This window comes from Rhinoraja longicauda, chromosome 6 (assembly GCF_053455715.1).
Source record: "Rhinoraja longicauda isolate Sanriku21f chromosome 6, sRhiLon1.1, whole genome shotgun sequence".
In the NCBI taxonomy this organism is placed as follows: Eukaryota; Metazoa; Chordata; class Chondrichthyes; order Rajiformes; family Arhynchobatidae; genus Rhinoraja; species Rhinoraja longicauda.
The window spans coordinates 12,984,111-13,007,206 of record NC_135958.1 but is presented as its reverse complement, the minus strand read 5'-3'; the positions used below and the strand labels follow the sequence as shown (position 1 = coordinate 13,007,206).

General features: G+C 39.8%; 1 protein-coding gene across 4 annotated transcripts in view; it reads left to right on the top strand.

Moving 5' to 3' along the window:
• nup93 (nucleoporin 93) overlaps nt 1-23,096 on the top strand; it is a 107,148-nt gene that overhangs the window by 71,479 nt on the left and 12,573 nt on the right. For all 4 annotated transcript variants that reach the window (XM_078400475.1, XM_078400477.1, XM_078400476.1 and 1 more), the window contains 12 exons: nt 4,536-4,664; nt 7,435-7,509; nt 9,557-9,649; nt 10,643-10,782; nt 11,155-11,287; nt 12,849-13,006; nt 13,546-13,711; nt 14,644-14,737; nt 16,638-16,829; nt 22,072-22,198; nt 22,810-22,882; nt 22,972-23,016. In XM_078400475.1, the coding sequence (XP_078256601.1) occupies nt 4,536-4,664; nt 7,435-7,509; nt 9,557-9,649; nt 10,643-10,782; nt 11,155-11,287; nt 12,849-13,006; nt 13,546-13,711; nt 14,644-14,737; nt 16,638-16,829; nt 22,072-22,198; nt 22,810-22,882; nt 22,972-23,016 (1,425 nt within the window). The remainder of the gene's footprint in view (nt 1-4,535; nt 4,665-7,434; nt 7,510-9,556; nt 9,650-10,642; nt 10,783-11,154; nt 11,288-12,848; nt 13,007-13,545; nt 13,712-14,643; nt 14,738-16,637; nt 16,830-22,071; nt 22,199-22,809; nt 22,883-22,971; nt 23,017-23,096) is intronic.

Below are 23,096 nucleotides of genomic sequence, written 5' to 3'. Positions count from 1 at the left end.
ATCCATGCTGACTTGGGCCAATCCTTTTACCGCTATCCAAATGCGCCGTTATTACCTCTTTAATAATTGACTCCAGCATCTTCCCCACCACTGATGTCAGGCTAACTGGTCTATAATTCCCTATTTTCTCTCTCGCTCCTTTCTTGAAAAATGGGATAACATTAACTACCCTCCAATCCACAGGAACTGATCCTGAATCTATTGAACATTGGAAAATGATCACCAATGCACCCACGATTTCTAGAGCCACCTCCTTGAGTACCCTGGGATGCAGACCATCAGGCCCTGGGGATTTATCAGCCTTCATTCCCATCAGTCTACCCAATACTATTTCTCGCCTAATGCAAATTTCTCTCAGTTCCTCTGTCTCCCTAGATCCTCTGTCCTCTAGTACATTTTGTGTCTTCCTTAGTGAAGACAGATCCGAAGTACCTGTTCAACTCTTCCGCCATTTCCCTGTTACCCATAATAATTTCACCCGTTTCTGCCTTCAAGGGACCCATATTTGTCTTTACTAATCTTTTTCTTTTAATATACCTAAGGAAGCTTCTACTGTCCTTCTTTATATTCTTGGCCAGTATCACTTCTTTTCAACTCGTATTACCTTTTTTGCTATCTTCTGTTGTCCTTTAAAAGTTGGTTTATTATTTTCATGTATATGAGATATAGTGAAAATCTTTGTTTGCATGCTAGAGAAAGTGCAGATAAAAAAAATTGAAGTTCGCAATAGGTAGATCGGGACTACACCTAATTACAAGAGGCCTGTTCAGCAGTTCTAACAGCAGTGGGGAAGAAACTGTTCCTATATTTGGTGGTACATGCTTTGAAGCTTTTGTATCTTCTGCCCAGTGGGAAAGTAGAGAAGAGGGAATAATTGGGGTGAAAATGATCCGTGGATATGCTGGCTGCTTTCCCGAGGCAGTGTGAGGTATTGATGAAGTCAATCAGAAAGGTGGGGGTGTGTTCGTTTGCGTGATGGACTGGGTTAAATCCACAAATTTGCTTCAAATTCTTGCAATCTTGGACAGAGCTGTTGCCAAACCAAGCTGTGATGCATCTTGACAGGATGCTTTCTATGGTGTTCCTTGTAGAGGTTGGGAAGAGTCAGAAACATGCTGAATTTGCTTGGTCTTCTGAAGAAGCAGAGTTGTTGTTGTGCTTTCGTGGCCATAGCTTCAATGTGGTTGGTCCTGGATGAATTATTGATGATATTTGTGCTCAGTATCTTGAAACTCTTGACCATCTTCACTTCAGCACCCATTGATGCTGACTGGCGCATGTACACCACCCTGTTTACTGAAGTCAATGACTAGCTCCTTCATTTTGCTGACATTGAGAGAGAGGTGGTTGTCTTGACACCATGATACTACACACTCTATCTCCTTCCTGTACTCTGTCTCATCATTGTTCGAAATCCGGCCCACTACAGTGGTCTTGTCACCAAACTTGTAAATGGAGTGGGAACTGTGTTGTTTAAACAGTTTTAAAAGATTTAAGATTTGCAGTGTCTGCAAAGATGTGCAGTGTAGAACTGCATGTTTTTCCAGCAGAATTTGGCCACACAATCGTGAATGTATAGGGAGTGTATTAAGGGCCTGGGAACACATCCATGCAGTGCACCAGTATTAAGAATTATCATGGAGAATGTATTGGCGCCTATCCTTATTGATTGATGTCTGAGTTAGGAACTCAAGGATCCAGCTGCAGAGAGGGGTGCTGACTCCTAGTCTAGGATTTGGAGACAAGTTTTGTTGGGATTATACGATGTTGAAGCCAGAGCTATAATCAATGAACAGGAGTCTGACATAGATGTCCTTGTCCAAGGGATGAGTGAAGGGCCAAGGTGAAGGCGTTTGCTATGGACCTGTTGTGAAGGTCGTTGTGAAAGTATTGGTAGAAGTGATTGTCACACAGTCTTTATGCAGAGTCTTTCACATGGATTGCCCTGCCTCATGTGGTGTGCCAATGTGAACCAACCTGATCTCTTGGTTGCTAGACACTTTAATTCTCCTTCCCATTCCTACACAGACCTATCTGTCCTCGATCTCCTCCATTGATAGAGTGAGGCTAAACGCAAATTGGAGGAACAGCATCTCATATTTCTTTATCTCTCCACATCACGTCTATATCTCTTGTTTCCCTTATCCCTAACCAGTCTGAAGAAGGGTCTGAACCCGAAACATCACCCATTCCTTCTCTCCAGAGATGCTGTCTGTCCCGCTGAGTTACTCCAGCTTTTTGTGTCTATCTTGAGTTTGAATTGAGGCCTGATTTACAGCTGGGTCATATCATTCTGACATTAATCTGTCAAATCTGAATAGCCTGTATCAGCAAAGAAGAATTCTAAATAGCACAAGCATGAATTGATGACTAACTCTGCTTGATAGAGACTTTACAGATTTTTGAATTATTTATTTTTTCTGTTCAGTTCAGCATCCCATTGCTGAGAGCATAATGGCCTCTGATCTGTATGGGTATTGAATCGTTATTGAGTACTTTTAAGGATTGAGAAATGGAAATTGGAAATGTCAATTAAGAAAAAAATGAATGTCTTGTGATCTGTGGGAATTTTTATGTTTTATCAAGTTCCATCAGGAATTAGCATGTGCTGTGCCATTTTAAAATAACGTCATTGCCAAAATGATCTATGCTAAATTAGTTAAACAATATAATCAGAGGCTACAGAAGTGAATAAACACTCAACACAAATGCAACTAATAATTGTACTAAATGTCTGTGTCTCCTGAGTATGTTACCAGATGAAATTTAGGCCAGTGGGATTTGCAAGTTATTTAAGATATTGGAGCCTGTGCACAACCCATGGTTGTATATTGAATGTTTGCCTTTGTCAGTCTGAACCAATTGTATAGTTTAGTTTAGTTTAGAGATAGAGCGCAGAAACAGGCCTTTCGGCCCACCGAGTCCACGCCGACCAGTGATCCCCACACATTAACACCATCCTACACACACTGGGGACAATTTATACTTATACCAAGCCAATTAACCTACAAACCTGTACGTCTTTGGAGTGTGGGAGGAAACCCACGCAGTCAAAGGGAGAACGTACAAACTCCACACAGACAGCACCCGTAGTCAGGATTGAACCCGGCTCTCTGGTGTTGTAAGATAGCAACTCTACCGCTGCACCAGCATGCTCGCCCCATTATATAAACTGAACTCAAAATATAAACAGAAAATAAAGTATACTTTCAATAGCCAGCTGTCAGGTTTAACATTGGAACAGAAATATTTGATTGAAAGACATGGAAAAGAGGGGAAAATCTGCACTTTGATTTACTCTGGCTTGACTAATGGGAGATTAAGATTTAATTAGATATGTTGTGCAACTAAATATGTTTGGTTTCCAAATTCAGTGCCTACTATCATTTATACTAATCCCATTTTTCCTGAACACCTGGTGGAAATGCATGCAGTCACAGGGAGAATGTGCAAACTCCACACAGACAGCACCCAAGGTCAGGATTGAACCTGCATCACTGCCATCATGAGGGAGCGACTCTACAAGCTGCACCACTGTACTGCCCATTCCAGGAGATCTGGGTTGAGACAGGAATTGAAAGGGTAAAAGTATTTGTGCACTGCAACCATTCCAGTGCGGAAACAGGCCCTTCGGCCATCAATCACCCCCGTACATTACCACTATACTGATGGTCTGCATCCCAGGGTACTGAAGCCAATTAACCTACAAACCTGTACATCTTTGGAGTGCGGGAGAAAAGCGGAGCACCCGGAGTAAACCCACGCGATCACAGGGAGAACGTACAAAATCCGTACAGACGTACTCTCATAGTAAGGATTGCACCTGGGTCTCTAGCGCTGTAAGGCAGCAATTCCACCGCTGCACCACTGTGTGGGCCCAACTTATTCAACTGTTGCACGAGTGTGATGACAACATTGGGCACTGCTAATCAATTATTAAAATGCTAATATAGGAATGTAGAAATTGAAAGACTTTAAATTTAATGTTAAATTTGCTATATTTGAAAAGCTTATGTGAAAGATTAACAGTACAGATATAACATTTCTTTAGGGCTAGAAGCATTGTTTGGCAGTACTTTTTTTTATTTGGACAACCAATAAAAACTCTTAGAAAGAAGGAACAAGTATACTTGGGGTACTTTACAATGAGGCAGATTTGCAAATAGCTTGGGTTCAAGTGAAGTAAACAAATTTTCCTTCATTTCATTGGAGAAACCGGCAAGTGAGTCTGTCAGTGAAGGAGGCTTCATCAATAAGAGCAACTTCAGGATTTCTGTATTTAACAATGGACATAACCACAATCCTTAAATTGCTGCCAGTCCCATAGTGTGTTGACAGCAACCACAGACTGTTTTGCTGTTTTTAACTATTTGGGAACATTTGGAATACTATTTGGGTTTTTTGCTGACCTTGCTAATTGATGTGATTTATGCTTTCGGTTTCATTGATAACTGCATTGTGATTTGTGGCATCTGACCAGTTCCTTTTCTCCATTTTGTGAATCAAAAAAGAAAAATTTCCTTTGTAATTTGCAGACATTTGCAATGGCAGAGAAATATCATTGGGAGTCCATGCTGGTGGAATGGGAACATGAGAAGCAAAAGATCCTCCATACACTTCTTGCATCAGGAGAAGATGCACTTGACTTTACCCAGGAGTCTGAGGTAAGTTTCAATATGACACAAGAAATCTAGAAATTAGTCAAGAGTGTTTTATTGTCACATGTCCCAGATAGAACAATTAAATTCTTACTGCAGGACAACAGGATATGTAAATATAGTACACTGTACACTTTACTTTAGAGATACCATGTGGAAACAGGCCCTTTGGCGCAACGAGTCCGCACCGACCAGTGATTTCCTACACTAGCACTATCCTGCACACTCGCGACAATTTACAATTTTTTCCAGAATCCAATTAATCTACAAACCTGTACGTCTTTAGGACGTGGAAGGATACCGGATCTAGTTGGAGATTAATCCTATGACTTTCATACTAATCAGATTAACTAAACTAGATATCATGGTTATGCATCTAATTTTCACACGTCAAACTAAGTACAATTTGTAGACTCAAGGAACTGCAGATGCTTGTTTACAAAGAAGGCATAATGTGCTGGAGTAACTCAGTAGGTCAGGCAGCATCTCTGGAGAACATGGATAGCTGACATTTTGGGTTGGGATCATTCTTCAGACTGATTATGGTGGGGAGGAGGGGAAGAAAGCTGGAAACTAGGTGGGGGCAGGACAAAGCCTAGGGGGTAGTTGGATGCAGGTGATTGGATGTTTTTGACCACTTAGCCTAGGGGAATAGTTTCTCTCTATGCTAGACCAATACGTCTGTGCTGTGGAGGAATATCCTTAGCTTCTTCAACCCAGCCATGTGTAAAGTTTCTTATCCATAAAACATTCCAGTAAATCTCTTGGGTACCCTCGAAGAACTACATATCTTCCATAAATGGTGACGCCTAGAAATGAACACTGCATTCCAATTGTACTCAAATGGTGTTAATCCTGAGTTTCCTGTACTGTCAGCTTCTATTTATACAGCCCAGGATTCAGATTGATTTTTATTTCTCAGCTTTGCCCACCAGCTTTCATCAATTTGTGCGCATATAATGTTAAATCTTTCATTTCCTGTACCCCTCTTTGAATTATGCATTGCTTCTCCTTGTTCTTTTTACTGTAATCTAACACTACAGTTTCTCTGCATTAAAGTTCAATTGTCCTGTATGTGTCCATCTATTACTATCCTTCCTGCAGTTCACCATACTTTCCAGTTTTGCGTTGCCTGCAACTTTTCAAATTTTGCTCTGCATACTCAAGCCCAAATCATTTGCATAAATCAAGAATAACTGTAGTCAATTTAATAACACCTGGGTAACATTATTTCTTCATTAACCACTTCTCATTAGCAGGCAGAAAACTGCAATTGAACAATCTTTTGATTCTAATATTATATTTCTTTTCCATTGAAATTTGCCATTTTCGAACTGACTTTTTTTTAAAGCCTCAGAATGGTGTACATCATTTTCCATACAATTCTAAACCTTGATACCATGATCAGTGTCCCCTAAACATCTCCATTAATAATTTTTCCACTTGAACGGCCGCATTCACCAGAACCAAGTTTAGCGTTGTATCCTTTCTTGTTGGACTAGAAACACACTGGTAGGGGATATTTTCTTGAGGGTACATCAAAAATTCTCCCCTCCTTTGCCCGTTATGTTTGTTAGGATAGTTAAGTTTCCCATTATCACTGCTCTGGCTTTTGCACATCTCTTTAGTTTCCCAACAAGTTTGCTCCTCCATACCTTTCTCACTCACTGGCAGCATATAATACCAAAAGTGTAGTGTTGTGTCCTTTGTTTCTTAAAGGGTCTGTCCCACTTATGCGATTTTAAGGCCACTGCCGGCGACTAGGCTGTCGCCGACAGTTCGCCGGGGTGTCGTGGGCATGATCGTGAGGAGTCTTCAAAGAATCGTAGCTGAGAAATTAACCAGATTGAAATTTCTCGCCGACAGCTGGCTTGTCGCCAGGTATCGTTGCTTATTGCGGTCGCTGTCGCATGCTGTCCCCAGGTTTGCTAGGTTGTCGTCGCTCATGCATTTAGAAGCACGTAATATTAAATTAAGTAAAGTCATTTGAAGAGAACATAAAATACTTGTGTTTAACCAATTTATTTACCGTCAGGACATTTGACAGGTAGATTGGAGGCGACAGTTTGACGGTCAGGTAAGCGAGGGAATTTTGCAATGTTTATGGCCATCAGCGATTACTTTTAAAGTAGGCTCCCAACCCAGATATGCAACCCAGAAACCAGATATGCATCTCCCGTACATTTTCATAGAATGTCCACACTCGCACAAAAATCCATTTAACCACGTTTAAAATTAAATTTCTTAATACTGTTATTAGTAAACTGGAAGTCAATACAGTTTATGCCTTGTTACCGTGAAGCTTGGTTTTCAAGTAACCAGGGTAAGACGTTATATTTAAAAACTCTCGTAATTACAGACTTGTCATTGATTTCAGCGAAAATTAGGACGCCGGAGAAGCATTGATAAGCTTGGGAATTTCACGATGTTTCCGAAGACGGTGTAATCTCTTAGCCAGGTGCTAGTTTCACAAAAAAAGTAACTTGTATCGACCTGACTCGGCATTGTCGTGGTCATTGTCGTAAGGTAAAAGAAAATTTCGCCGATCTGCTACGACTTTGACAGTCGCCGGCAGTCGCCTAAAAAATCGCCTAAGTGGGACAGGCCCTTAATTAGAATACCATGGCAATTAAATAGTTAAAAGTTGAAAGAATGAGTTTCTTTTGCCTTGTAATACTGTGTTTTATATTGGTAAATGCTTTTGATTTGGCAGAGATTTACATTTAATGTAAAATATTTTTCATTGAATGATGTGTGGTCTTTCTTTTAAAAACAGCCAAGTTTTGTTAGTTTGATGGGACCACCAGGACGCAGTGCGATGGACAATGTTGAAGTGGCTTACGCTCGACAGGTGTGCAAGGGTGATCTGATGATTTTGTCATAATTTCACGTTATCTGATGATTTTAGCTTTTTGCAAGATTGGAAGTGTGTTGGGCTTGCCAAGATTTGTTTTTAAATTGCAATTTACCTCGCACTTGTAGATCAATGAGAAAGTATTTACAGCATTAATAATTGGTATTTTTAATATAAATACTGCTATAAAACACCTGAAGGATTTTATTTTTCAATTTCTATCTTAATAATGTTAGATTTCGCCAAATTATCACTGAATTAAGCCAGGTATAGTTTTATTGATTTATGTGTATTAACTTTTATAAATGAGTACTGTGCACCTGTTTTCACCAAAGAGTAGGGCCTGGTGGACTGTGAGATCAGTGTGGAGAATAGACAAGGTCCCAAAGGACTGGAGAGTAGCTAATGAGGTTCTTTAGTTTAGAAGGAAGTACAGGGAATTATCGGGCGGTGAGTATCACATCAGTGTTAGGGAAGCTGCTGGAGACAATTGTACGGGATAGGATTTACACCCATGTGAAGACGAATGGGTTAATTAGCGATAGTCAGCGTGGCTCTGCAGAGGGCAGATCACATCTTACGAACTTGATCGAGTTTTTTTGAGGAGGTGACGAAGGTGATCGATGAGACTAGGGAGGTAGATGTCATCTATATGCAGTTTGGTAAGGCATTTGATAAAATTCCCAATGGTCGGATAATCCAGAACATTAAGATGCACTAGATTAACAGTAACTTGCTTGCATGGATTCAGAGCTGGCTTACTGATAGAAGACGGAAGCTTGTGGTGGAAGGATAATATTCAGGCTGGAGGTCTGTCATCTGTGGAGATCTACAGAGATCTGTGCTGTGTCCTCTGATGTGAGTGACAGAAATAAATGACTTGGATGTCTGAAGAAGTCTGAAGAAGGGTCTCGACCCGAAACGTCACCCATTCCTTCTCTCCTGAGATGCTGCCTGACCTGCTGAGTTACTCCAGCATTTTGTGAATGGATGTAAACAAAGGCAGGTTGGTCAGAAAATTTCCCGATGACACCAAGTTTGCTGGGGGCATGGACTGTGAGGAAAGTTGTCAAAGAATACAGCAGGATATGGTCAGCTACGGAAATGGATGGAGAAAAGGCAGATGGAGTATTATGAAAAGCCTAGAACCATTTCCTCACAATGGAAAAAACTTATACTAGAGGTCAATAGCTTTAATGTGAGAGGGGGAAAATTTAAAGGATACTTGCAAGACAATTTTTTTACACAGAGGATGATGAATGCCTGGAACACGCTGCCAGGGGTGGTGGTTAAGGCAGATATGATAGTGGCATTTAAGAGACGTTCGGACAGGTGTATGAATATGGGGGGAATATGTGCAAACAGATAAGTGTTGGTCTTGGCATCATGTTCGACACAGACATTATGAGCCAAAGGTACTGTTCTTGTGCTGGATTGTTCTATGTTTGATCATTTAACAAATAATTATATAAAGTTGGATAACTGTTAAATTGTTTTATGGTTTCCTTTTAACAATGTGCAATTTTGAACATTTAAATTGATGAAAATAGAAAAGTACCAAAAAATAAATGTCCACCTGCCAAGCCTGGTTTTATGATGATTGTAAGGCCATTCCTTTGTTGGAAGGTAATACTGCAGTTCATTCAGTCATTTTCACAGGCCTTACAATCTTCAAAATATGTACAAAATCTTCAACAAAAGTATATTTTACAGTTTCATTTTTGATGAGCAAGAGGCCTCAGGTATGACTAAGCAAAAATCGGCATCAAAGAGAAGATGGTCAAAAGAATGAAATAAATTAATGAATAATTATGAGTGGGATGGTGTATACCTCTTACATTCAAGCATCTCGGTTTTAATAGAAATAGTGTGTTCATTCAGTATATTATTTTAATGCTAAGGCAATTAATTATTGTGTGTTTGCTCCTATATTATTGATCTACATTTCTGAATTCTATTGCACGCTACAAGCATGCATTATTTCCATATGAAGCTCTTAACCCTTAAGTCTGATGTTTGATATAATCTTTTTTGCTTATTACAGATTTATATTTATAATGAAAAGGTCGTGAATGAGCAACTTCAACCAAACCTAGGAGATCTTTGCAGTACTGTAGCTGAGTCTTTGGATGACAAGGTACAAAGACATGAAAATCGTAACTATTCTCCTCATTTATGTTAGGCTTTATCAAACATTGTAGAAACTGTTGATATTAAATTGTGCTTTTTGCATTGCATAATCAAATATGTTCACTTGAATGCCAATAACCAAAGTATAGTTTTTCCAAGACCATTTTGTGGTGATGTACAATAATTCTGTAAGCTTTGATAGAAAACGATCAGTGTTCCCTTGATAAGACAAAAAAATCTTTATAATGCTAAAGAAATGCATATTTTAATTGCACTGCGTTGCATTTAGTGTAAATTTGTATGCATAGGGTTCAACTTCACTTTTGTAGTGGGCCCCCTGCTTTCCCTGTGTACCAGCCTGAGAACTGAAACTTAGAATGAGTTGTCAGTGTGTCAATTTACCACCAATCATCCCATTTATTAAAATTGTGAATCATTGACAGATTTTTATTTAGCCGACAGTTATAGTTTTCAAGTTAAACTATATCTTTGCATTGCTGAATTGGTAATTGAAGTGTTTGTTTGTATTTTGGTTGTTAATGGATAGGCATCCAATTGGCATTGCGTATCATCTGGGTTGTTTAGTTTTGTTTAAATGTGCCAATTGGCAATGAGCACGATCCCTTCTCCAGCTGCTATTCGTAGTTCATTGGAAGATAGTTTCTAATCTCCCTTAATGGAATAAAAACCTATGGCTGATAAATAATGTCTAATGTGGTGGAAATGAGGTAAAAGTGATTTTAAACAATCATTTGTAAAAATTAGGGTGAAAAGGAAGAGACACTTTTGTCTGCTTGTTGATTCAATTGTGAATGCAATAGCACAATATTGCACAGACTTGGATTTGGAAGAAAATAAGCTTCATTTCGGGTCTGTGTAATTCAGTGCATGGTACTGCTATTTTTATGAAAGAATTCCAGGGAGGGAAGTAGCCATCATTTTTCAAGGGCATTATTTGCAATGTAACTGAATTTACTTATTGGTTGTTTATTTCTTGTAGAATGTCTCTGAATTGTGGGCGATGGTGAAACAGATGACTGATGTCCCGCTGGTGCTTGGCACAGAGACACTGAAGAGCCGTACCAGTTTGGAGATGCAGATGGCATTTGTGAAACAAGCCTTGTGCTTCTTGGAGCAGAGGTGAGAGGGGGCCTTATTGAAGAATGATTGGTATCAAGTTGATACTTGCTTGGCATCTTAAGAACTGAACAATCCAAAATAATGTTGATGGCCTTCAGAACTGGTTGATTACTACAGGTGACAGGGGTTATGGGGCGAAAGAATGGAGTTCAGAGGGCAAGATAGATCAGCAATGATTGAATGGTGGAGTAGACTTGATGGGCCAAATGGCCTAATTCTGCTCCTAGAATGTATGGACATGAATTGTCATGGTTATTTACTCAGGAAACTGGATTTAATTAATGTTTGTTTGAGGTTATGTGTAAGAGATGCAGCTTAAGTTACATAAGTTTACAGTCATTGTGTGACTTTTTCCCGATTTCTCATTCAAAGTTACAAAAATTATGTAATGGCGACAGTCTATGGAAACCTACAGCAGGCTCAACTCGGTGGTATACCTGGGACTTATCAACTGGTCCGTAGCTTTCTGAATATTAAGCTGTCAGCACCTTTGCAAGGACTTCAGGTATTAATTTACACTTAGAATATTGGAAAGTATTTCTAGCTTTTGTTCAATACTAAAATAAATGAAAACAAACTTGGCTTTTCAAATTCTACCATGGCTCCCACTTTTTCATACTGCTAACACTTTGGTTGGTCTTAAACAGGAACAAAACTCGGAGATAAAGGGTCCTTGAAATGATTGCCCCTTTCTTAAGTTCCAATTGTAAGCATTTTGAAGCTCCAGGGTGAAGAGTGTTTTACAAAGCCCAAAGTCCCTGGTGCAACTAAGATAGTTCGTAGTTCGTAGTTCATATTTCAGTTGGAGTTCATAGTGTTTTATTGGCCTGATGTTGATTGTTGGGAAGAAGTAGTGCCTGAAAAGTGCAATTACTGGTGGAAGTGCCATGAATCATTTGAGTGTGATTGTCATTTCCACTTCTAGATTAATATGAACTAGTAGATTAATGGACTTCTAGTTTAATATAGCATCACAGCTTGGTTTGGCAACAGCTCTGCCCACAAGAGAGTTGTGAATGTAGCTGAGTCCATCGCGCAAACCAGTTTTCCCCCACCCAATCGACTCTATCTACACTTTACGCTGCCGACACTTTCCCTCTTCTCCCCTCTCCTGTCGAGCAGAAGGCATGTACGCTTGAAAGCACCTAAATTGGGTAACAATTGTGTAGACATCTTCAAACAATATTTTTTGTGCTTATTCATGTTTGAATCATCTGGATGTCCAGTGGGTATAAGAGCTGCCAAGCTGTTTCACATTACTTCATGTGTGGCGTGTAACTGGTAATATAATAATCTGTCATGGGAATAAGCCCCTATTGCTAACCAATATTAATTGGAATGAATTAGCTAAATTTTCAAATGAACATAATATCCCGAAGATTGGCAGTGCCATAAAGGATTTAATAAAAACCATCTTAACTATATGATTAACATGAACAAAGATTGTAGTGAAGGTGGACACAAAATGCTGGAGGAACTCAGTGGGACAGGCAACATCTCCGGAGAGAAGGGATGGGTGACGTTTCGGGTTGAGACTCTTCTTCAGACCTGAAGAAGGGTCTCGACCCGAAATATCATATCATCATATATATATATACAGCCGGAAACAGGCCTTTTCGGCCCACCAAGTCCGTGCCGCCCAGCGATCCCCGTACATTAACACTATCCTACACCCACTAGGGACAATTTTTACATTTACCCAGCCAATTAACCTACATACCTGTACGTCTTTGGAGTGTGGGAGGAAACCGAAGATCTCGGAGAAAACCCACGCAGGTCACGGGGAGAACGTACAAACTCCTTACAGTGCAGCACCCGTAGTCAGGATCAAACCTGAGTCTCCGGCGCTGCATTCGCTGTAAAGCAGCAACTCTACCGCTGCGCTACCGTGCCGCCCAACCACCCATTCCTTCTCTTCAGAGATGCTGCCTGTCCCGCTGAGTTACTCCAGCATTTTGTGTCTATTTTCGATTTAAGCCAGCATCTGCAGTTTTTTCCTATACAAGATTGTGGTGAGTACAGTTCAAAACAGTAATGTTTTTTCAAAATTATTTTTGATTTTCCAGGATGGTGAGATTGAAGGCCAGCCAGTCTGGGCTCTCATCTACTATTGCTTGCGTTGTGGAGATTTAATGGCAGCAATGCAGGTGGTGAATCGTGCTCAACACCAGTTGGGAGAATTTCACAATTGGTTCATGGAGTATGTTCAAGGGGATGATAGGAGGTGAATGATATGTTAAATTTTAAATTCTTTAAGTGTTATTAAGGTATGAGACGAGTCATGATTTTTGCAGAATGAGAAGGAAGAGCTGGTCTAAAGTATGTTTTAAGTATGTATTGAAAAACTATATTTATCCTCAAAATGAAAACACTCCACTGGTTGAGATGTTATGAGTATGTGATCATGTCCTACGTAACTGCAAATCTCAATTTTTAAGAGATTGAAGAAGCTTGTCAAACCTTTAAAAATATTATTTGTTCAAAATAGGAGGAAATTTGCAAAGTTTAATATTAAAACAATTCCTTGCATGTGCTCCTGATGAAGCTATAGGCAAAAGCCAGAATGATCCAGTATAGACCAGTATTGGCTTGGAGTGATATATTTTGTGTAACTGCAACTGATTGAAAGGTGTGAAAATACAGTGGAGCTCAGTTAAAATGTTTTTGTGTATTTTTGAATAGAATTGATGAGGTTAACATTTCAGTGTGTTTATTCTCCTTCAATCCTCATAGTGATTACTTTGCCTTTTGGCTTTTCCCTAGGCTACCTCCTACTACAGAGAACAAACTTCGCCTACATTACCGCCGAGCATTACGCAACAGCACAGACCCTTATAAGAGAGCGGTTTATTGCCTCATTGGTCGATGTGATGTAACTGACAACCACAGTGAAATTGCTGATAAGACAGATGACTATCTCTGGTTAAAAGTATGTGTTCATTTAATTATTTCCCCACCTTACTTGCATGGCTAAAGGGGTGTTAGAAATCTCACGTTTCCCATCTGAGTATTGAATTCTTTCTCAAGGTCTTTAAACGTGATCCATGGCTAATTGACAGTTAAAAATCTTTGGATATATACTATTGTCATTTTTATAATAGCTTGCTTGAAGTACTAGTTAATCGGAATTCAAATGCAAATTTTTGTAAGTCCCCATTGTAGTTAAACAGCTTTTTAAAAAAAAATTCCAGTGACAAGTTAAATTAATGTATTGCACCATACAGCAACATACAATAGTGTTACATCAATTATCATTCAATAGGCCAAGCAAGTAATTCTTTATTATGAAAACTACCAGCTTTGGACTGCTGGTTTATCTTTACAGAGTTTTTTTTAAACTGTTTTAGACACACTTGTTGAATGGTTGAAAAGGCAAGAATTACCATCCCTCCTATAAAGGGAAAGTTAAAATAAAAGAATCATTAAAGCCCAATGCTTTCAGTAAAAGATGAATTTTGAAAACAACAGATATTACAATGTGTTAAAATACACGGTGCCTTTAAGCTATTTCCGGCATACAGAGGTAAAGGCTGTTTTTGTACAGACACAAGAAAGACTGTTTTTGTGCTGTTTACATGGATCTGCCAACTCTGTGAACCTGGGCAGTCATAATCGTGTGATCAGAAACTAGGTAATTTAACATAAGGCATTTAACACAGCCTTCAAGAATGAACCATAAGAATGAAATAGCAATTTAAGACTAGCACCAGGGACGCCTTTATAGCTTTGACATTGATGCACATTTTTGGACCATTGTGCACAAGATGTTACTCTAATCTAACAAGTTGTCTGATGTATGAAACAGCATTTTCTACTGCAACAATGTATGGTCTTCTAAATGTGTCATTGTTCTGTCTTCAGCTGAACCAAGTGTGTTTTGATGATGACGGCAACAGTTCACCTCAGGACAAGCAAACCCTTCCTCAATTGCAGAGCCAACTGTTGGAGGAGTACGGTAAGTTTTGTGATAGGCCTGCCCTTCTGCCAGTATGTCACAGCCATACTTTGTTAATCTGTTTCATTTTTTGGTGTTCTGATACAGCACAGGAACAGTCCCTTTGGCCCAAAATGTCCCAACTAAACACGATGCCAAGTTGATCTGCTCTGCCTGCATGTGATCTCTATCCTCCAATTCCCAGCATATCCATGTGCGTATTCAAGCCTCTTAAATGCCACTATCACGTTTGCCTTCACTACCACCCCTGGCAGTGAGTTCCAGGCACTCACCATTCTATGTAAAAAAACAATTTGCTTTAACTCCATCTCCTTTAAACATTGCCCCTCTCACTTTAAAACTATGTCTTCTAGTCTTTGACGTTTCCACACTGGGGAAAAAAGTTCTGACTGTCTACTTTATCTGAGCCTTTCTCACAATTTTATATACACCTATCTCCAGCTTAAAACTCAAACTTGAAAACAATTCAAGTTTGTCCAATCTCTCTGTAGTTAATACCCTCTAATCTAGACAACATTCTGGTAAACATATTCTGCATCCTGTCCATGACCTCCACATTCTTCCTATAATAGGCCAAACATAATTGCCCATAATATCTCAAATGTGGTCCACAGTCCTATAAAAAACTGCAACATAACTTTATACTCAATGCCCCGATTGATGAAGGTGTGCTTACCAGATGCCTTTACAACTCTATCCACTCATGTTGCCACTTTCAAAGACCTACGGACTTGGACCCCAAGATTCCTCCCTACATCAATGCTGTTAATACACTCAGAGTGCCCGTCATTGAGTTCATTTGGAGGCCCTTTGATGGATTGCCACAATAAAATAAAGTAAATATCTTGTTACCCCAGATAAAACAAAGTTAGGGTTCCCCGGGTCCTTGCCCTTTACCCTACCAGCCTCCGCACCCCTTTCCCCAGACAGAACCAAAGATAGAGTTCCCTTGGTCCTTACCTTTCACCCCACCAAACTCTGCACCCAACACATAATTCCTTGACATTTCTGCCACCTTCCATGTGACCCCACCACCGCATTCATCCAGGGACCCAGCATCTTCCCATCTCCATCCGCCTTCCGCAGAGACTGCTCCCTCTGCAACTCGTTGGTTCACTCATCCTATTCCACCCCCTCCCCAGGTACTTTCCCCTACAACCGTAGGACGTATGACAAATGTCATTACATCTCCCTCGCATTCATCCAGGGGCCCAGCAGTCCTTCTAAGAGGGGAAGCCATGGTTTAGAAAGGCAGAGTACATTTCAGAGGCACCTGTACAGAAAGTCTAATCAGAGAGAAAATATGACAGAAAAGGAGGAACTAGGAGAATGAAATAGGGTTCTTAAAGGAATTGGGGTGGGATAAACAGTGATCAAGATTGTGTGGAAGTCAGTGTGCTTGCAAGGGATGTTAGTAGCGAGTCTATCTCCTGAGAGGGAGACAGAGAGATCCAGGACAGGAAAAGAAGAATCGGAGTTTGGCCAAGTGAAGGTGAAAGCAGGGAGGAAGTTGGTAGCAAAATAAATGAAACTTGAGTTCTGCATGAATGAAGGAGGCTGCTCCAATGCAATCACCAATGTACTGGAAAAAGAGTTGAGGGAATGCACTAAAGTAGGACTGAAGTAAAGACTGTTCCACATAGCCCAAAACAAAAAGATATGCATGGATTGGGCCTATTTGAGTGTCCATAAATACACTTTGATCAAGATTCCTAACATTTTCTTTGTTTATTTCAGATTTCCAAAATCTACAGTTGTTTTTGCTTTTTGATTATGTCACCCTTCAACTTCTGTGCAACTTGGTGTTGAATGTTTTGTAAATTGATGAGCCACAAAGAATGAGTCACAATGAATCAAGTTCTTCATTATTACCATGTATTTTATTTTTCTCTCTCCTCAGGTGAGTCACACTTTGCAGCCAATCAACATCCTTACCTGTACTTCCAAGTGCTTTTCCTTACTGCCCAATTTGAAGCAGCCATTGCTTTCCTCTTCCGCATGGACCGATTGCGTTGTCACGCAATGCACGTGGCATTGGTTCTTTATGAGCTAAATCTGCTTCTGAAATCATCTGCCCAAAGTGCACAACTGTGTAAGTACATGACTAGAAATGATTTACTGAATTCCTTTCAGCTGGTTTGAAATGAGGTCCTAAGTTGCTTTTCTATCTTCTTTCCTCATTTGGTTGTTCAACACTGTGTTTAAGATTTCAACATACTCCTATGCTGGCAGTGACTTATTTTCTTCTGCAATTAATGGTGCTCGTAAATTTATTTTCAATAGGATATTAAGAAACAGCTTCCTAACTAGTTTCATTATCTCTCTTTTACTCGTAGTCTTTTGAATATTACTATTGACACAGTTTTTGGCATCCTTTTGGGAACCATGTTCTAGATTTAGTAATCACATGTGATGTAAAGGAAAGTTTCCTTCATCTCCTGATTTTTTTTCCCTCCACCAATTGTATTAAATATGACCTTTGATTACCACCCTTTACCTGTGGGAAAAGTTTATACTAGTTTCTGTTGAATTTGCAATTAAATTTCTCGGCTGTGAAGGGAAGCCCAGTTTCCGTAGATATTTCATATAATTGAAACCCATAAGCTTGTCATTGGCCTAGTATATCTTGTCTGCAACTCTTCAGTTCTTGTGTGACCTTTGGAAATTTCTATCTGTGAAACTGCTTTAAAACTCACATTTGTTAATTGTGCTTATGACAGAGAAACATTGGTACAAATAAACACCACTTCACATCTTTGCAATGTAGCCTTGGATTCCCCTATTCAACAATGTTCTTTCTCTAACTTGGTCAGTATTTGGGACCAAATTTGGGAAAGAATTCCAGATTTCACTATCCTTTTGGTATAAAATTCCTTCCAAATTTTACTCCTGAATAATCCAGTTCTAATATTAACATTATGTTCCTTTTTTTAAAATTCCTCGTCAAACTCACTTCTTATCATCCATTCTACAGATTTTATCTTAACCATTTCAAACTTATTGATTACCTTGCCTGTCACCTTTATCAGCACAAAATCTTAGGAGCATATTTTTGTAATCTGATCTCATGACCCTCACAAGACCTGCATTTATTGCTCATCCGTACTTGCCTATGAGAAGGTCAGCATGGACATGATGGGCCAAAGGGCCATTTGTGTGCATTACGACTCCAAGGAGTGATGTATAACCTTAATGAGCATTGTTGAGGGCAGTGAGGGCATAGTGCTGTCCAGTCGTAAGATCCAGGATATGGACAGTGATGTTGAAGGATCTGTGATGTATGATTTCCAAGTCGGTGTGATATGTGATTTGCAGAGGAACCTGCGTATACTGGTTTTCCCATGTCAACGTTGCCTTCATCCTTCTCTGCGTTGGGTGTTACTTGAGTGGAATTGGTATAATTGTTGTACATTTTGTGGAAAGCATGCTCTGCATCACAGGATTTAATGTTTGGGGTGCGAGTTGTGCTCCAGTCAACCTGGATCTCAAATTCTGTAAGGTTGAGCTTGAATTAGTTTAACTTGGTTTAGAGACACAGTGCCGAAACAGGCCCTTCGGTCCACCGAGTCTGAGCTGACCAGCAATCTCCGTACACTAGCACTATCCTAAATGCCAGGAACAATTTTTACCAAAGCCAATTAACCTACAGACCTGTACGTTCGTGGTGTGTGGGTGGAAATTGGAGCACCCAGGGAAAACCCATGCGGTCACCGGGAGAATGTACAAGCCCCGTAGAGACGGCACCTGAGCTCAGAATTGAATCCGGGTCTCTGGTGCTGTAAGGCAGCAACGCTACTGCTGCACCACCATGTCACCCCTATGTTGGAATTTTGGAGCATTGTTCATCCAAGTGTGTATTTCACTGCTTATACTAACTTATGGATGGCAAAAGTATGTTGGAGGGTCAGACTATGAGTTACTGGATAAAAATATCCAACCATGGACCTGCTCATGTTGCTAAAGTGGGTCAGTTAAGTTTCTGGTCAGTTGTGGCCTGCATGAGCTGATAAGTGTGATGTAACTTTCATAACCATAAGTGTAAGACAATCATCATCTCAAAGTACAAAGTTTAATCGCCATCTCTGAATTCAATCAGATCACCATCATAGTACTGGAAACTACATTTTCTGAGAGGCTGCAGATGACATTGGAAATTGAGCAATACCATCGGACATTACCAAGTAGAATTACCACGTGGAATTAGGTGCAGACATTAGCCTATATCTTCAAACCTGCATCTGGAATGTTATCTGATACCATAACCATTTGTAGTGTCTCGTGTTCTCAGCCATTTCCTGAGATCCTGTAGAATGAATCAAGTTAGCTGAAGGCTGACATCAGTATTGGCAAGGACCTCTTGAGTAAACCAAGATCTATTTGAACATCGATTTGGCACTGTGCAGCCTGATCAATCAGTGGCAAGAGTCAAGAGTGTTTAATTGTTTTATGTACTGGTAACGGAACAAATGATATTTCTACATGCTGCAGCTTTTTAGACCGATTAACATAATAAAACCCCAATAAATTTACAATAAATTAATAATAAGTAATACCAGGTAACCAGACAATAATACTGCAAAATCAAAGTTTGTCCCAACACGAATTCATAGTGGGTCATAGTTGCTGAGGGTACACTTTCAATACATTGGAGGTGGATGTTCGTGGAGCCCCCTCTTGTTATTAGCTGTTGGATTATCCACTAGCATTTCCTAAAGGATGTGGTAAAACTATGGCGTGTTAATCGCACTTGTTGGTTGTTGGATGACACGACTAGCTTTTTTGCTTAACATGCAGTGACTTTATGAACTTTATCTTTAGGCTCTGCAGTCATAGAGTGATACTACCAAGGGTCCTTACCAGTTTGGGGATGGTCCAGTATTATAATAATAATAAAGTGAGGATAGGGCATGCCAGAACATTATGGATTGTGGAGGAATACAGTTCTATTGCCGCTGTCACTTTTGCATCATGGTACCACACGGATTCAAAGTTTTCTTCGTGAAGTCTGGCCAACATAGCATAATTCGATGATGGACAGGGTTCGTGAGATGAAGGCAGGACTTTACCTCAACTCGTGCTTTGTGAGCCTGGTTATTAAATTCATTTATTTATTTGATTTTAGGAGCAGTCACAAGCAAACACATTCTCTACACTTGTAGACAATAGACAATAGACAATAGGTGCAGGAGTAGGCCATTCAGCCCTTCGAGCCAGCACCGCCATTCAATGCGATCATGGCTGATCACTCTCAATCAGTACCCCGTTCCTGCCTTCTCAGCAGGTCAGGCAGCATCTCAGTAACTCAGCAGGTCAGGCAGCATCTCACAAACAATAGACAATAGACAATAGGTGCAGGAGTAGGCCATTCAGCCCTTCGAGCCAGCACCGCCATTCAATGCGATCATGGCTGATCACTCTCAATCAGTACCCCGTTCCTGCCTTCTCCCCATACCCCCTCACTCCGCTATTCTTAAGAGCTCTATCCAGCTCTCTCTTGAAAGCATCCAACGAACTGGCCTCCACTGCCTTCTGAGGCAGAGAATTCCACACCTTCACCACTCTCTGACTGAAAAAGTTCTTCCTCATCTCCGTTCTAAATGGCCTACCCCTTATTCTTAAACTGTGGCCCCTTGTTCTGGACTCCCCCAACATTGGGAACATGTTTCCTGCATCTAATGTGTCCAATCCCCTAATTATCTTATATGTTTCAATAAGATCCCCCCTCATCCTTCTAAATTCCAGTGTATACAAGCCCAATCGCTCCAGCCTTTCAACATGCGACAGTCCCGCCATTCCGGGAATTAACCTAGTGAACCTACGCTGCACGCCCTCCATAGCAAGAATATCCTTCCTCAAATTTGGAGACCAAAACTGCACACAGTACTCCAGGTGCGGTCTCACCAGGGCCCGGTACAACTGTAGAAGGACCTCTTTGCTCCTATACTCAACTCCTCTTGTTATGAAGGCCAACATTCCATTGGCTTTCTTCACTGCCTGCTGTACCTGCATGCTTCCTTTCATTGACTGATGCACTAGGACACCCAGATCTCGTTGAACTCCCCCTCCTCCTAACTTGACACCATTCAGATAATAATCTGCCTTTCTATTCTTACTTCCAAAGTGAATAACCTCACATTTATCTACATTAAACTGCATCTGCCATGTATCCGACCACTCACACAACCTGTCCAAGTCACCCTGCAGCCTTATTGCATCTTCCTCACAATTCACACTACCCCCCAGCTTAGTATCATCTGCAAATTTGCTAATGGTACTTTTAATCCCTTCGTCTAAGTCATTAATGTATATCGTAAATAGCTGGGGTCCCAGCACCGAACCTTGCGGTACCCCACTGGTCACTGCCTGCCATTCCGAAAGGGACCCATTTATCCCCACTCTTTGTATATGACGTACTTAAGAGATTTTAGATTCACTTTGAGGAACCCATGCTTGTTTGTCTCATCTTAAATTGAGGATTAAAGCGAAGTAGTTTGGTTTATGCAGCTCGACTGCTTACTTTAGAAATAATTGAATGAATTCACTTTACTCTTGCTTTATTACCAGGGGAAAGTTTACTGCGAATCATCATTCTCAATGTAAACATTCTTTCAAATGGTTTCAATATAAACATATATGGCAGCAGTACAATGTTCCAGTTTAAGGTTCTGTATGAAGTTCCATTTGAAATAATTTCATGTTGACAAATGAAACTTGTCTGGTTTTAATGTGTGGTCTTTGGAAAAGCCAGTTTAGGTTTGAAAATGACTTATTAACTTAAGAATAATGAACTAGTTTTAGTCTATGTATAATTAATCTTGCCAGTCTTTTTGAATATTTTTCACATTATTGGTACTTTGTTCAAGATGTTTACTTCTGATTTTATGTAAGTAAATCACATAGTTGGCAGAATTTCCCACGGTTATCAGTGCTAATATTGGGTAGATTGATTATCACCTCATTTTATCGTTCCTCAGGTGCTTTAAGAAATCCTTGTTACTGTAATCTATTGAATAGCCTGCCTTTGACTCCAGTTTCAGACCATAAGTTTGTTACTAGTTATTGGGACATCATCTTAATTCTTTGTTATTACGTTGGTTCACTTAGATATCCCATATAATCTCACAGGGTTGCTGCATTGACTTATGAAGAATTAGATTTCCCGAGATCCAGATGTAAATGGTGCTTTGTGGCTGATTTGCATTTGCTCTTCACAATGTTTGAGCAAACATGCTATCTTTTTTTATGAGAGGGAATGTAATTTTAATTTATAGACTCTGTTTCTGTGTGGCTATTATTTTTGAGCGTTAATAATATGGTTTTATGACCCCTGACAGTGAATCACGACAGCACCGATCCCCGTCCTGTACGACGTCTTAATTTCATCCGTCTACTCATGCTGTACACTAGAAAATTTGAGCCCACTGATCCCAGAGAAGCACTTCAATATTTTTATTTCCTCCGGTAAGATTCTAAATATCTTCTGTATTCTGAGTCAATTCAGATGCAGGGACCTCTAAATCTTCAGAATATTGTATCTGAATATTGTAATGGATCACATTATGAAATGCACAAATCGCAAAAGATTTTATTTTACAATTTTGTCGCAATTTTTAAGGGTACAACATGTGCAAGCAAGCGTTTATTCTGATAGGTCATTAGAAATCAGAATAATAAAGGTGAATTCAAAACTTAATGGAAATCCAAATGTATGTACGTGGTAATGTGATTAGAGGAGTAAATTAAGAGAAAGGCTTTTTTAATAGCAAGCCATTGTTGATAACAATAACGTGTTCTGGTTCAAGGAAATATTTTATAAGGTTTGACTAGTGACTGAATTATTAAGCAGCATCTCCAGAGTGATGCAAATGAACGATGTTCACTCAGTTGTAGAAGCAGGGTGATGGAGTTCAACCAGCTGCATTCCATTATCAATGAAACCATTTCAGACAAACTAATTTCAAAGCTGCTAAGGATGAGGAGCGAGCAGCTAGAAATGGCTTTCCAGTCTGCACAACATTTTCTGCACGTCACATTTAGATTGAGATTTATTACAATTAACTTGTCCCTTACAGAAATGAGACTGACAATCAAGGGGAAAACATATTCATGAGATGTGTCAGTGAGCTTGTCATTGAAAGTCGAGAGGTAAGCATTACACCAACAGATAAACTGCAGAAATATGTCACGCGGTAGATAACATTTTTATAATTTTAAACTGATCTTTTCATTTCCAGTTTGACATGCTACTTGGACGATTGGAGAAAGATGGCAGTAGAAAGGTGACCTAGAATTTGCTTTCACTAAAGACATTTTCTGCCGTTGAAAGATTTAATTTGAAGTGTAAATCCTGCTACCTTTT